Below are 14,631 nucleotides of genomic sequence, written 5' to 3'. Positions count from 1 at the left end.
TAATCTCCCCTGACCTCTCCACTAAACTATTAGGTGTCATTATAGATAATAATCTAAAATTTGGCGTACATGTTAACCAATTGATTAAAACCATCAACCAAAAACTAGGATCACTTTACAGAATAAAAGCCTTCCTAACCCCCCAGCCAAAGTTGCCATAGCTCGATCACACCTTCGCTCTACTCTTCTGTATGCATCCCCTCTTCTCTCTAATGTTAACAAGACTGTCATGAACAAACTCTCAGTCTGTTATAACCACATAGCCAGGTTTGCCACTGGGCTGCCTTTTAGGACACATAACTGCATCAATCTAATCCAACTTGGATGGCTTGAACTACCCAGTCCAATACTATATAATCAATTGGTTATGGCCCATAAAATATATAACCCTAACAATACCCCTGCACTTAAAGATCTTGTCAATCTCTATAATAATCCTAGACTGCTGCACTCCTCCATCCTTATTCAGATATGTAAAACTAATAACTCAGCCGGTAACTCACTCTTCGTAAATTCTGTAGGTAAATCGTGGAACTCTCTACAAGCTGATATTACCTTACTCTCTTCATTTGGTCAGTTCAAAACTAGGCTGAAACACCACCTGGGAACAAACTGGCTATGTCACTGTATCAAGCCTGGTTAACCTGTCTCTGGAATGTGTAAATCTGCTAGGTAGCCTACTATGTAATTTTATTCGATTCTCTTGCTGAATAACACTACCTGACGATTTGTTATAATGTTTGCTCTTCTAATCACTAAAAATATTCTATATGTAATTTGTACTGTCTGCCCATCTAATCTCTGTAAATAATATATTTACTTGTAATATGTGACATGTTATAATGATTTGTTGTTCCATGGAGCTTTTCTCCCTGGGCCTCTGCTGAAAATGGACATGCATCCAATCTGAATACCCCGGTCAACAAATGTAAAATAAAAGAAATAAATAAAAATAAAATATTGATCACTATTCAAATATTGTTAGCAGTCTAAGTTAGATCACTTATCTTCCATCCTCCATTTTTATCAAGCAAAAAATTACATATCTGAGGCAGAAAGATTTTTTTTCATTCAGTTTCGTTTATAAAATATAAACATAATTTCTTCTGAGGGTACACCCTATACCTGCTTTAGCGAACTGGAATCCCAGAGCTTTACACTGTAGTCATGCGATGCTGTTATGATGACATCATTAATCACATGGAAGTTGGTAATCATCTCACTGTGAGCCTATACAGACAGAAATAATACATAAGAGCAACTCATACAGGCAAATGTCTCTGCTAAACATAATATATCTGATGAAGGTAGCTCAGACAAGACAAATGCAACAAAATGTCCTTAAACATTACTCACTTTCATGAAAAGAAGACTAAAACAGCATTCAAATGAAGATAAACTTGTCAAAACAACTGTAAATATCAATGAAAAAAATTGAAACAATAAAAAATTGGATACAGACTACTGCTGCAGAAAACAGCAGGATAAATACAGCCAAGCAGTTTTAAATATACCCTACCCAGTGGGAAAAAGTCATAAACAATGTTTTAACTTGAAGGTGACGTGGTTCAGTTCTTAACATTTCTGCCTCACAGCTCCAGTGTCAAAGGATACAAATCTGACATTTGATCTTATTTTTTATCCAGTTTGCATGTTCTTTCCATGCTGTCTCCACCCTCCAAAACATCCTAGTTGTCAGTTGTCTGGGCAGTTTTAACTTTTCATAAATACTGCATTTACTCTTGCTGCCCAGGTCATAATGGAAAAGAGTAGAGATGGGCCAGTTCACTTGGCTAGTTAAAAAAAAAAAAAAAAAAAAACAGCTGCTGATTATTTAAACTTTTGAGACCAGTAACATGTCCATCAGAAAGGATTATACAGAAAATAACACAGGTTCTTTAAGGGGCCTGTTAAGACTTGAGACTAAATGTAATTATGCTTTTAAGAAGTGAATTAAAATCGGTGATATACACCTACGCCTGGAATGGGCTACTAAAGTTAGTAAATGAAGGTTACAGGCAGAAAAAAGGAAATAAAATGGTGTATTTATAGAGAATTCATGTTTTGGCAAATGCCATTTCTCTATGCTACAGAAACTGTTGGATTTACTGTCCTTGACATTTTAATGATATGATACATGATGCTATTGAACAAGTGGCTATATTACTGGCCCCCCTACAGATTAAATGGTATAGAAACTATCCTAGCCATGCATCTCTTTCAAGCAGGATCCCTTACTCTGAGATACTGTTTCAGGTTGTCAAGGCAACGCACAATTTTTTTTCTTTCTTTGCCCCCCCAAATGACTGCCAATCATCAGCCCCCTCTCAGCCAACTGACCCACTTGCTGAATCAATGCTGATGACGAGAGTTGACTGACAGAGCCCTCATTAAGGCAGCCATTAGGGGTGGTTTGCAGGGTTTTCTACTATGGCTCACTCTTCCCATGCATGCTCAGCTACACAGCGGAAAGGGAATATATAATGGGCTGACTGTTCTGATTCTCCCTCACTTTCACAAGGAATGGCACCAGCAAGCATCCCATCCTTTCCCCAAAGCACAAGAGGTGGTTTACCCAGTCTCCACTCAAGAAATCTTACTTATTTGTATGTTCCCTGAACACCCACACCTCTCCACTTACCAAAGGAGAAAGGAGCTGCATCTTCATCTTCTCTCTCCCTGCCTAGGTCTTCCAGAGTTGGAGCTGCAAATCCAACCAAACCATTAGTATTTTTAATATAGAAGAACATTTGTTGGAAGACAAAGGAAACTGAAAGGGTCATGAAAGAATAACCATTTGGAAATTCAGAAAATTATTAAATGTGGTTGCCATCCAACACAGAAGCTGTGAAGTACTGCCAGCCCTTCTCTTTAAAAAGTGATTACTGAAGGCTGTACCACACTGAATCGTGTGAAATTCATTGTCTGTTAATGTTCTTTTCTGTTCAAGCTTTTGCTTCTGTTTTAAAACTCTACCTTATGCTTATGATGTAAGCACAGGAAGAGGATGATAATACTTTCTGTTGAAGTCTATGGGACTCTGTTTTACATCTCTTACCATATACACAAACAACATAAAGCAAATTCCCACAGACTTGAATACAGCACGTCCAAATGCTCTCTTTACATGTACATCATAAACATTAAGATGAGTTTTCAAATCAGAAGTTTAAGCCTTTGTTTACATTTGCTTAAACAGAAAATTACAAAGGATTTAATTAAAAAAGAACTTATTTTACACAGCTCTTAAAGTAAACCATATTATAAGGTGCTATACCCCACATGCTGTGGTGAAAAAGTACAGTTCTGTAAGTTGCATTTGTTTTTCAGGCTTGTTTGGAAGGATTCTTGGTGTAGGATTTATTCAGTTGTGTGTCTTAAAAGGAAGCAAAAATATCTATTTGAGGAGTTCCTCACAACTGGATCAATTCCCAGAAAACCTCCTTATCCAATTTCCATTTATGAGTATCTTTCTTGTTAATGCTCAGCTTGTCTGCCACTATATTTTGTCTGATGTAATGTAAGATGTGAGGTGGGGTTAAGGAGTGCTGTTGAGATGCCTTCCAAGCCATCAGAGCCAGCCTATACAGAGGGTATGACCTAGTACCCCTTTGACTAAGTACCACATCACTGCGGTGTTGTCACATAGATGATTAAGGGATTATAAGGCATGGATCACTGCTTACATCTCTTTGACAATGATGTCCTTTGATCTGTCTGAGGAGTTCCACAGGTCTTGCATCTTTACCACATAGAAATTGACCCTCAGGTGAAATATGAAGCATCTGTAGTTACGGACTGGCTTGGAGGTAGAGGAGAAAAGAGAGGCCTGCATTTGCTTCTATGTGCAGTCTCCAACACTGCAGTTCATTTTGACAAAGTGCAAACTCTGAAACTGAAATTTCAAAGGATCAAATGTTGGGTCCATGTGTTTTTTAGAGACCACTGAATCTTTCTCAAGTGTAACCTGATGAGAAGAATCATAAGAACCCTGTTAAGACATGAAACCCTGGATCCTGAGATACTTTCTGGCTGAAGTACGACCCTGACTTGAAAAGCTCATGAAAGTTTTCAGATAAAAGTCCATCTTTTCCTGGGAAGTTTAATTTTAATTGCCAGTGTAATTCTCTACATTCTACTCGTGTCTCCCACTGCCATCAGTATCCTTTTATCTTGGAAAAAACTACGGTGGTTATTGGAGAACCTGAGACCACCATTAGATTAGTTCAGGGTAATTGTTCTACTAAAGGGGTGATATACATTGTGATATGTCAAACCTGCAATAGTTTTTATGTTGGCAAAACTGAGCGCCAATTTAGAAAAAGGATATATGAACACATTTATGCCATGTCTAGTAAGAATATTAACAGTGCCTTATACAGGCATGCCCGGTCATGTAATGCATTTACTAATTTTTGCTTTGGAATTTTAGAAGTTGTCCCCTAAGATATTATGGGAGGTGATGATTGGGAGACACGAGTGGAATGTAGAGAATTACACCGACAGTTAAAATTAAAGGCTGTTTGGAGAAAAGGTTTAAATTAATGTGTTTTTATTCTACCAGTGTTGAAACATTTGGCCACTCAACTGTAGGATATTAATTTTTACATCTAGTTATAGGAAGTCAAGTAATGTGTTTAGGTTTTATTTATGTATTCGTATTTGGAGTTTTTGTATGTTTTATTATTTGTGGTTCTAAACAAAATGCTACTGTTCATGCTACTTTAAATTTTTAAATATGTAATTATCTAGCCAATCAGGTATTTATGTATGGTGTGTAAAAAGCTTAAATTGCTTGTTTTCTTACTGTTGGACGGTTCTGATGAAGTCCAGTGTTGTCAGACGAGAGCACTAAACCATCTATGGTCAATAAAGAAGTGTTTCACAAAGAATAGCAGAGTTTATGAATTTTTGGTCATTATGTTGGAATTTGAATCAGTTGGGAGTATTTTGTGGTTTGCAACTATTTGAAAGTTATAGTGTGGTGGCTCTGGTCAACTAACGTGTCAGTGTGTGTGTTTTTTTTTGTTTTTGCTTTTTAAATAAGGAAATATGTGAATGCCATTCAGTCTGCAATGAACTATGACTGGAGGTAGCCATTTTGTAGACTTTGGACCTGTAGATAACCCAAAGCATAATGCGGAGAACTTATAATGTGACCCAGACTCAGAAAATCATTTGGCTTTGGGAATGTGATTATATGCATTTTTTAAATCTAATGCTACCAAAAAACTTCCTTGGGCAATAACAAGTAACAGATTCTAAAGGGTGAACATGTCGAATTTTAGAACTTTAATATTGATTTAGAAAGGCTCTAGGACTGGTCTCCAACAAGACTCTTTATTTGGTACCAGAACCATTCTGGAATAGAAGCCTTTGTTCCTTTGATTTAGTGCCACTGGTTCTATGACTCCTAAGGTGAGTAAGTGCTGAAGAGAAAAACTGTCTGGGGAGGAACCCCCCTGAAAGGAGGTATTTGTATCTAGTGTCAGCTGTATCCTCCACTGAACCACTTTTAACACCCAAGATTCTGAAACATTCCGTTGCCAAAGGGGAATGTACAGTGACAGTTTCTGGGACAGATTTAGGAGACAGAAGCAACAGGGGTGGGGAAAGGAGACAGAATGCTGGTACAGTCATTCTGAAGTGTTAGACTGCCCTTTTATAGGAAATTATCCTTGTTTCTTATCTCCCTCCTGCCATCTCTTTTTGGTTCCCTTTTTGGCTTGAGGAGGTAGAGATCAATTTGTTTCTTAAAAGGAAAAGAGGATTTGGGAGATTTGTAAGAGGGGGTCTGAAAAATCTTGGTAACTCCCTGTATTAATTTCCATCTCTCATCAAACTGATTGAAGATCTGTGAAACAGATGGGCCAAACAAAATCTCCTTAACAAAAGCTGAATTTAAAATTTCAGACTTTACCTCATCATAAACATTCAGATTATGCACTCAGGCACATCTCCTCAACACTGCAGCAGTAGCAGTGGCCCTAGATACAGTATCTGCTCAAACATACACACTCCTTTAGGCATTTTTGATACTTGAGAAATGTTAGAAACTATGGAATTCAGATAGGCACTACCTTCAGGATGACAGGTAGCAGATAATTCTCTCAAGCCGTCTGCATAAAAACTTTCACATATGAGCCTGACAGTTAAGGCATTCTATACACCAAAGTGGAAGTAAAAACTATTTTCTTACCAACTCTTTCCAAAACCTTTCCTTTTTTATCCACAGGAGTAGGACTGGAAGGCAACTACAGTCTATTCCCAGGTGGCATGGTTGCAAAATCAGACCTGAGATGGGAAAACAAATGCTGGCTAGTTTGAGAAACTTAGCTCATCTGTTTTTGTGGGAAATTAAGGTTGATAATCAGGATTGCTGCAGGCAGCATGAACTACATCTCCCAAGGCTGGCACTAAAGGAGGAATGAGAGTAAAATGAGATGTATCTGCTTTTAACATGTCATAATATCACCTCAGTACAGGGTGAAAATCCACCTGCTGTCATAAAAACATTCCATTCATCTGGGATATTGTCTGAGAAAAGGAAAATTCCTCCAAGGGGGAGGAGGCTGAGGACCAAGTTCCTTGAATCAAAGATATAGGTTTGGGAATCTGCAACAGAAGAAGCCCTGTCTCTGTCAGGATCCACTGACATGTTTCCTCAGAAATATCATCACTGACATTACTTTCAGATATGAGCACCAGGATCAACAGCCTATAACAACTGCCTGGCAAAGATGAGAAAATCATCTTTTCCAACAGACACCATGTTTGCAGTTGAAAAAAAATTATGCACTCAGCATAAAGATCCATTTGTGTTGTCAATTTTCATTCTTCCTCAGCTGATGGGTTTGCATCTAATACTCGGGTCTGACTCAGATGCTTCTACCAGATCATCGGATCCAAGAACTACTGAGCTCCTCCTTTTACCCACAATGCCCCACCAACCTAACACACCACAGATTGTTTGCTGCCCCTAGATATAAAGGGACAACCTGCTATATAAATTAACAAAAATAAAAGGTAAGAGGAAGCTGCAGCTGAAAGAAAGGAACAGAGGCTCCTGTACAGTTCTTAGATCTTTCCAGAAGTTAAGGAAGGGGGTCGACAGGAAGTTGATGAAGAATGGAAATGGCCAGCACAGATGGAACATTATGGTGAATACATAACTTTTTTATCTGATGTTGTCTTTTTCATTCATTTCTCAACTGGTGTTACAAAGTCCCCAGCTACTGTAACCTTGGGAGGCCCTCAAGGAAGAATATTCTGGAGAAATGCAGAGCTAAAGGCCGCTCTGTTTTTATAAATTAAATGTGATTTGTAATGATAAAGGTGTGAGAATTATTCCAAGTTGCAGCTAAGCAAATGTCATCTGGGGAAGCCCATGACCAAAAGACTGAAGAAACTGCCATAGAACTTGTGGAATGATCTATAGGAGGCTTGGGCAATCACAGACCTTTTTTACCATAAACAAAGGAAATGCATTCAGTTAACTACTTGGCCAATGTAACTTTGGAGATCATTTTGCTCAATCTGTTAGGAAAAAATGAAAAAAAAATAGCTGGTCAGCTTTCCTGAAGTCTTTGGTTCTGTGAAGATATTGAAGTTGCCTATGCATATCCAAAATTTGAAGCATATACTCTCCCTTACTTGAAAAGTTAGGAAAGAACACTGGCAGATTAATGACCTAGTTTATACTGGACTCAGAAGCAACTTTAGGCAACAAGGAGGGATTTGTTCACAAGGATACCCTGTCTTTGTGAAAAAAAAAACAGGTAAGGAGGCTTAGAAGATGGAGCTTGGAGTTTGGACTCTCATTTAGTTGATGTAATAGTGACCAGAAGAATAGTTTTACATGATAAAAATTTTAGTTCTACTTTGGCTGAAGGTTCAAAGGGAGCTTGTGTCAAGGCTTGGAGCATTAAAGTTAAATTCCAAGGAGAAGTAGGATCCTTTAAGGGGGGTATAAGTAAAAAGGCTCCCTTGAGAAAAGCTTTACTTGGTATACAAGAAGCTAAGGTAGTGTTCATTCTCTCCCAGGTGGAAATTAGAAATGGCAGCTATTTGCACTTTAATAGTTGAAAAACTATTACCTTTATTGAAAACTGAAGCTAAAAATTCAATGATAGATGGCACAGGTACTGAAAAAAAGATCTAGGTCCTTGCTAAGGGCCCAGCAAACAAATCTCTTCCATTTACATTTCTAAATCCTTCTAGATGAAGCTTTTTCAGAAGATGATAAGATATGGCGTACTGGGGAGTACAGCCTGGACTGTCTAAGCAATCAATGGAATTGGAGAAACCATGTGGTCAGTTTGAGGCCTGTTAGGTTTGGATGAGTCATCCCTGTCAGGTGAGACAGGCAGTCTGGAGTGGGATTCAGTATTCAGGGTGGATACAGAAGGTGAGGCCAGAGGAAGGGGAACCAGAGGCCAGAAGGGTGCTAGGGGTAAAACTGTGCTCTTCAACTGAAATAATTTCAGTAGACATATGGGAATGAGAGGTAACAATGAGTAAGCATAAAAAAGTCTGCAAGGTGAATTGTGAACTACAGCATCTCTCGGTGACTCCCCCATTACAGGGATCAGGGCAAAGAATCTGCTGCATTTGTGGTTGAGGGGAGGGGCAAATAGATTGCAGCATGGTTGACTTCATCGACAGAACATCCTCTCTGCCACTTTAACATTGCCAGACCACTCATGAGGCATTAGAAAGGACCTGCTAAGTTTGTCCACAGAAACAGTGGATTTCCCCAGAATGTGTATTGCTATTAGAAAGCGACTGGAAGAGATCACTCACTGCTACATTCTCATTGCTCCTCAACAAAGAGGGTAGAATCAGGTTTCTCCCTGTTTCTTGATGTACCAGACCACTGAGATATTGTCCATCCGAATGGCTATTGTCCCAGATAGGAGAATGTCTTGAAAGGATTGCAACACTAAGAGGATTGCTCTCATCTCCAGGACATTGATAAGCATCTTAGCCTCTTTGGGGACCCCATGCCTTGGACTGTCCTTCCCAAGCAGTGCCCCGCCCCCACAACTGTGAGGCATCAGTGGTCACTGTGGCCATGGGCAGTGGAAGAACAAATGGACAGCCTTCACAGAGTTGGTCTGAATGAATACACCAAAGAAGACATTTTTTGCACACTTGTGTAATCTTGACTGGCACAATGAATGGATCTTGAAGAATGGACCAATAGACAGAAATTGTCCACTGAAAAATTCACATGAGGAACCCAGCCAGAGGAATGAGGGTGACAGCTGCTGCCACTGATTCTGGGGCTTACAAGATTAATTGGGCCACAAGAGAACTTTGAATTACTTTCTTGACTTGGGACCTCAGTGTCTGTATTGGTATAGAGAGAAGAGAGCCGACCTGACTGATTATGTCCAGACAAGCAGCTATGAACTCCAGGCTCTGCGTAGGCGGGAGCTGAGATTTGTTATAATTAACAGTGATTCCCACATGAACACACAAATGGAGCAAATAGTCCCTCACCTGCATAAATCAATGCCTGGTTGGGGCAGTCGTCTAGATATGGAAACACTCTGAATCCCAGCAGTCTCAAGTGAGCTACTACCACTGCCATATATCTGGTGAGCACCTTGGGAGCTGTGGTGAGACGAAACGGCAGTGCTCTGAACTCATATTGACTGGCTCCCAGCTGGAAGCCTAGGTATCTTCTGGAGCACCTGTTCATTTTGATGTGGTAGTACACATCCTAAAGCTCTATCAAGCACATCCAATCGACCTATTACAGCAGAAATCAAACAGATTGAATTATGACCATCTGAAATTTTGAATACTGTACAAACTGATTAAATTTGCAGAGATATGGAACTGGTCTCAAGTCCTCTGTCTTTTTTGGCACTGAGAAGAATCCTGAATAAGTTCTGGATCCTCTCTAGTCTGGGGGACTTCTTGGATGACTTCCTTTTCTAGCAGCTTTTTTATTTATAGAGAAGCTCTTTCTGTTTGACGGAGTGCAACATCTGGGATTTTCTTCACATTTCTGGGAGTGTTTAGAGAAAATGGTATGGTATGACCTCTGGATATGATTCGCTACACTCAGAAATCTTTTGTAATAGGTGGCCAGGCTTTCTGGTGCAGAGACAAACATCTCCTAACTGCCTCCAAAGGGGAACAGTCAGGCCTCCTTTCAGGAGCACTGCTAAATCTTATCCAAGAAGGAATTTCTGAAGCCCTAGTTCTGTGGGTGACCTCTGCCACGAGGAAGGCGCCTTCCATCTGAGATCCCCCTTTGCCCCTTGGGGTGCTATTTCTGCATGAATCTTGAAAAGCATCTGGGATTTTCCAAACCACATTTTTCTATTTCCTTGTTGATTCCTAGAGAAAGGTCTCTGAAGAGGGTGAAAAACATACATCCACAGCAAACAGTGTCTTTCCCTCTTGTTCACATCTGGAGAGCATGTCTTTAACCTTGGAACCAAACAGGCAAGATCCAGCAACAGGTGCACTGATGAACAGAGACTTAAAGGGCTCCTCAAAATCACATAACTGCATCCAGGTATGTTTCCTGAAGGCTTATGCCTTCAGCTGCATGGGAGAGCAACCTCATGGATGCATTTGAGATGGACTGAAGGGTGGACAGCTGACAACTGATTCTATTTCCATCCTCAGATGACATGGACCGAGAAAGAGATTTGGCAAGCTCCTTGGTCAGATCTCTTTGTAACCTTGTAAAATGTGACAAGTATTTCGGCAACCTGAGAGCAAAGGCCGCACAAGAGTACATGCTCTTCCCAAGTCTTTCCAAAGCCCAGGGCTCTCTGTTAGGGAATGGGCAGATGAACTTTGTTCCACCAGTTACATCTTTGTGGCTGCAGAAAAAAATATCATCAACTGGAACTCCCTTGCTCCAGTGTGTGCAGTCTTTAGGGGGAGCTAAAATCTTGTCTGGTCTTTTTGATATTGGCTCTTCACTGTACAGCTCCTTCCACACCCATCTAGAAACAAGGTCAATAAACTCATCAACCGGGGGGGGGGGACACCCAAGAAGTAGGTGGGCCAGACCAGAAAGCCCCCAGGAACAATAATTCCTCCTGGGAGAGAGTGTTGGAGGATCAACCACCTTTTTTTCTCAGGAGCTCCAGGATATCTCCCAAGAAGATATCTTTAAGTGGTGATATGGCAGACCCCTCCCACTCATCAAAATCAGTGTCTTCTGTGAGAGATACCTAGGGGAATCTAACTGCCTCCTCTTACACATTCTCTTCTGAGGCACTTCTTCAGTGGGAGGCTCTGTGGAAGTACTGGAAGAGATTATGATGTCCTTGTGGACCAGCTGGAGACTAGTTTGGACTGGCTAGCTCTGTGGAAAGGATGGATGAGGTTCAAAGCAAAGAACCAGATGAGGCAATGTGGAACCAGAAATGCTCAAACCGCTGGCTCCTGCAACCCCCCCCCCCAGTACTGCACCCGAGGAGCGAGTCAGACCTGAGCTATCCAGTTCCAAAGCCCTGAGGGGAAGACATGGCTCTGACAGTTTGGAGTTGAACCCAACCCTCCAAACCCAGTGCCAATGCTTCAGCTCCAAAATTTATCTGACTCCAAAAGGCTTGGAGCAGAGTGACACAGGGGAACCATCAAAGTCAAATAACAGATTGTCTTTAGATCCGATGCAGACACCCCCCAGAGATCTCAGATCTGAGGTCTCTAAAACAGTAGGTCAGATTGGAGAAGGAGATACTAAGGGGGAGTGGACATGGGGCGGCTTGCAGATCGGTGGAAGTTGGAGAAGGGAGAAACCCTCATCTGAATCTGTGGTCTGAGGAACTTTATCAATATCCTGTTCACACTGGCTTCCAGAAGAATTCCAAAAGATCTAAGGGTTGATGTGGGGAACGGAGGTCTGGAGCGTCTTTGTGGAGATCCCTCCAGGGAAGGATAAGGAAGCCTAGACATAACTGGATCCAAAAGAAGTGGAAAGGTAGAGATCTGTGGAGACCCAGTTTTCAAAATGACTGGATCCAAGACAGACGGACCCTACTTCTTATATACTTTTTAAAGGGGCTCCAATGAAGGAGCTGAAGTTGAAGAATGGTCAGGCAGCCTCTTACAGAACTCTTTTTCTTCAGAAAATAGACTCCATCTTAATCTTGTCATGCTTTTTTGAAGGGGTTTGAGCCCCAGTAACAGAGGAAAGCAAAGGAAGATAGAAGAAGGCCTCTTAAAACTAACTTTTTTCTATGATTGGTTAAAGTTCTGGAATTAAAACCAGAGCAGATTGAACAATCCACTCCTAAATGAGTTTGGCCTAGGCAGTACACACATTCCCTGTGGGCATCTGAGTTGGGAAGCTTATGTCTAGAGGCATAGCACTTTTTGAATCACATAGGCATGTCAGACATGATAAATCAGCAACAATAATACAGAAGCTACAGAAAAAAATACTTAATTTCTAAGGAGAGAAAAAAAATGTTTTGTGAGAATTAGAAAGAAAGAAGGAATAAAGAGAGAAAAACTACGAACAATGGTAGGAAAAAATACTCCCAACGAGTAAGAAGCAGGAGGTATACCAACAATGATACTTGAAAGGGTACTGACAGCAGTAGCTAAAAGGTGACCAGAAATCCAATACATTTAGATCAAGGATTATGGGACAGAGGTAAGAATGCAACAAAATATAAAACTAGAAATAGAAGCCAAATCATGCCAAACAGGCTATAACAATTGCAAAAAACTCCAACAAAAACACTCGAGAAGAGAGATCAGTGTCTGAAGCTAATGGTGGCACACACTATCTGACGTATATTAGGTTGGCAAAGCATTATGGATAAAGGGAGGAGCTTGACAATTCTTAGACCCAATGATCTAGCAGAAGTGGCAGAGTTGGACTGGAGTCTTGGATCCAAACCCATCAGTTGAGGAATGAATGAAAAGGACAACATCAGATCAATGTTTAACGCTTTTTTATCCTTTCTGGGTATGTATAGACTGACATGTCCCTTCTAGAGGTTTCTTTCCCAAACTACACTGAGCAACATCTCCCAGACTGCCTCATTGACCAAGAAGAGATGATTCTCCTATGCCCAGATTGGACACTGGAGCAGCCAAAGAGGACATGGCCGGCACCCAGTTCATGGTGGCTGAAAGGGCTACACTAGAGGAAGACGAAGAGATAACTGAGTTGTCTCAGGAATGACTAATCACCATTGCAGATTCATGTAACGTCACCCTGTGTAGTTGGCAAGGATTTTTTAAGTTGTTTTTTTTTTTCTTTCTAGGTACACCAGGAGATGGAAGAGCTGGAGTGGGGAATCTATACTGTAACTTCTCAAAGGCAGTATATGCTTATCTGGAATGAGTCAATTGGAAACTAGGCTGTCAGAAAGTGTTCACAAGCAGCACAGTTACACTCATGTAAGAATTACCCAAGCACAGTAAATTTGTCAGAAACCCCCTTTTTCAAATATTCAGTCTAAAAGAAAAAAAATGGCAAGTACATTGTCAGACAATATACACAAACACTAACATATCCAGTAATTGCTCCTGCCCATATAAAATACTTTCCAACATTAAACTTTCATTACATAACAAAGTTTAGACAATGGGATTACTGTACATCAGTACCCTGATTGGAGAACGAGTGTCTTCCATCGGGGTATTAATGTACAAGCAATGCCCGCTGAGAAGAACAAGTCCGCCGCTTCACAGCAGCTTATCAAGCCGCCGTGGTGCTCGGACTAAAAAAATGAAATGGCCGTCATTATTTTACGCTTGCTAAGCAGCGCTTTTGCTGTTTAGCGAGTGTAAAATATAAAAAAAAAAAGAAAACAAAAAATGGTATATGTGTGTGTATGCCTATGTCTGTGTTTGAGTGTATGTGTGCATGTCAGTGAAAGTGAGAGAAAGCTATTATTTTATACTTGGTAAGCAGCGCTTTTGCTGTTTAGAGAGTGTAAAATAGAAAAAAGAAAAGAAAGCATGTGTGAGAGAGTGTATGAGAGAGAGAGTGTGATCGAGCGAGACAGAAAAGAGTGTGTTTCTGTTTGTCTGCATGTGTGCGTGAATACCTGCATGAAAGAAGACAGACTGTGTGCATGCATGTGTGTGTGTGTGTGTGGGGGGGGTTGTGACAGAAAGCAAGAGTGATGTGTGACTGAATGCATGTACATAAGCAGAACAGACTGTGCGTGTGACAGATGAAAGAGAGAGAGAGTAATGACCAATCTTGTGAGAGTGAATGTGTGTATGAAAGGAGAGAGAGACTATGTGTGTGTGTGTGTGTGTGTGTGTGTGTGTGTGTGTGTGTGTGTGTGTGTGTGAGACAATATCTCTCAACCTCTTCAAGCAAAAAATCTGGACAAAGCTACAAATAATGTGGGGATAAAGACCCAAAAATAGGGGCACTTTTTAAATATTGCTCATACAGACTTAGAAAGTTGATAAAACAGCAGGTTTTGCATTAGCATGACATTTCTGAAATATATGAAGTCTGAAACTCAAATTATTCCCATTATTTTCTTACTTCAGTTCTCAATGATTAGCCATTGGTTTGCTATAATCTGGACAGTTAAGGTGTGTGTGTGTGTGTGTGTGTGTGTGTGTGTGTGTGTGTGTGTGTGTGTGTGACAGAGAGATCCAGAGAGTGAGAAAGAAAGT

The 14,631-nt window shown here is 40.5% G+C and overlaps 1 protein-coding gene across 1 annotated transcript in view; it reads right to left on the bottom strand.

Annotated features, from left to right (window-relative positions):
- Window positions 1-14,631, bottom strand: part of TEP1 (telomerase associated protein 1) — a 2,704,809-nt gene that overhangs the window by 17,661 nt on the left and 2,672,517 nt on the right. The window contains exon 51 of the mRNA XM_044058078.1: window positions 1,126-1,230. Within this exon, the coding sequence (XP_043914013.1) occupies window positions 1,126-1,230 (105 nt within the window). The remainder of the gene's footprint in view (window positions 1-1,125; window positions 1,231-14,631) is intronic.

This window comes from Protopterus annectens, chromosome 16.part0 (genome assembly GCF_019279795.1).
Source record: "Protopterus annectens isolate FY-2018-M chromosome 16.part0, PAN1.0, whole genome shotgun sequence".
Lineage (NCBI taxonomy): Eukaryota > Metazoa > Chordata > Ceratodontiformes > Protopteridae > Protopterus > Protopterus annectens.
The sequence above is the reverse complement of the archived record's forward strand: the minus strand, read 5'-3'. Positions and strand labels throughout refer to the sequence as shown.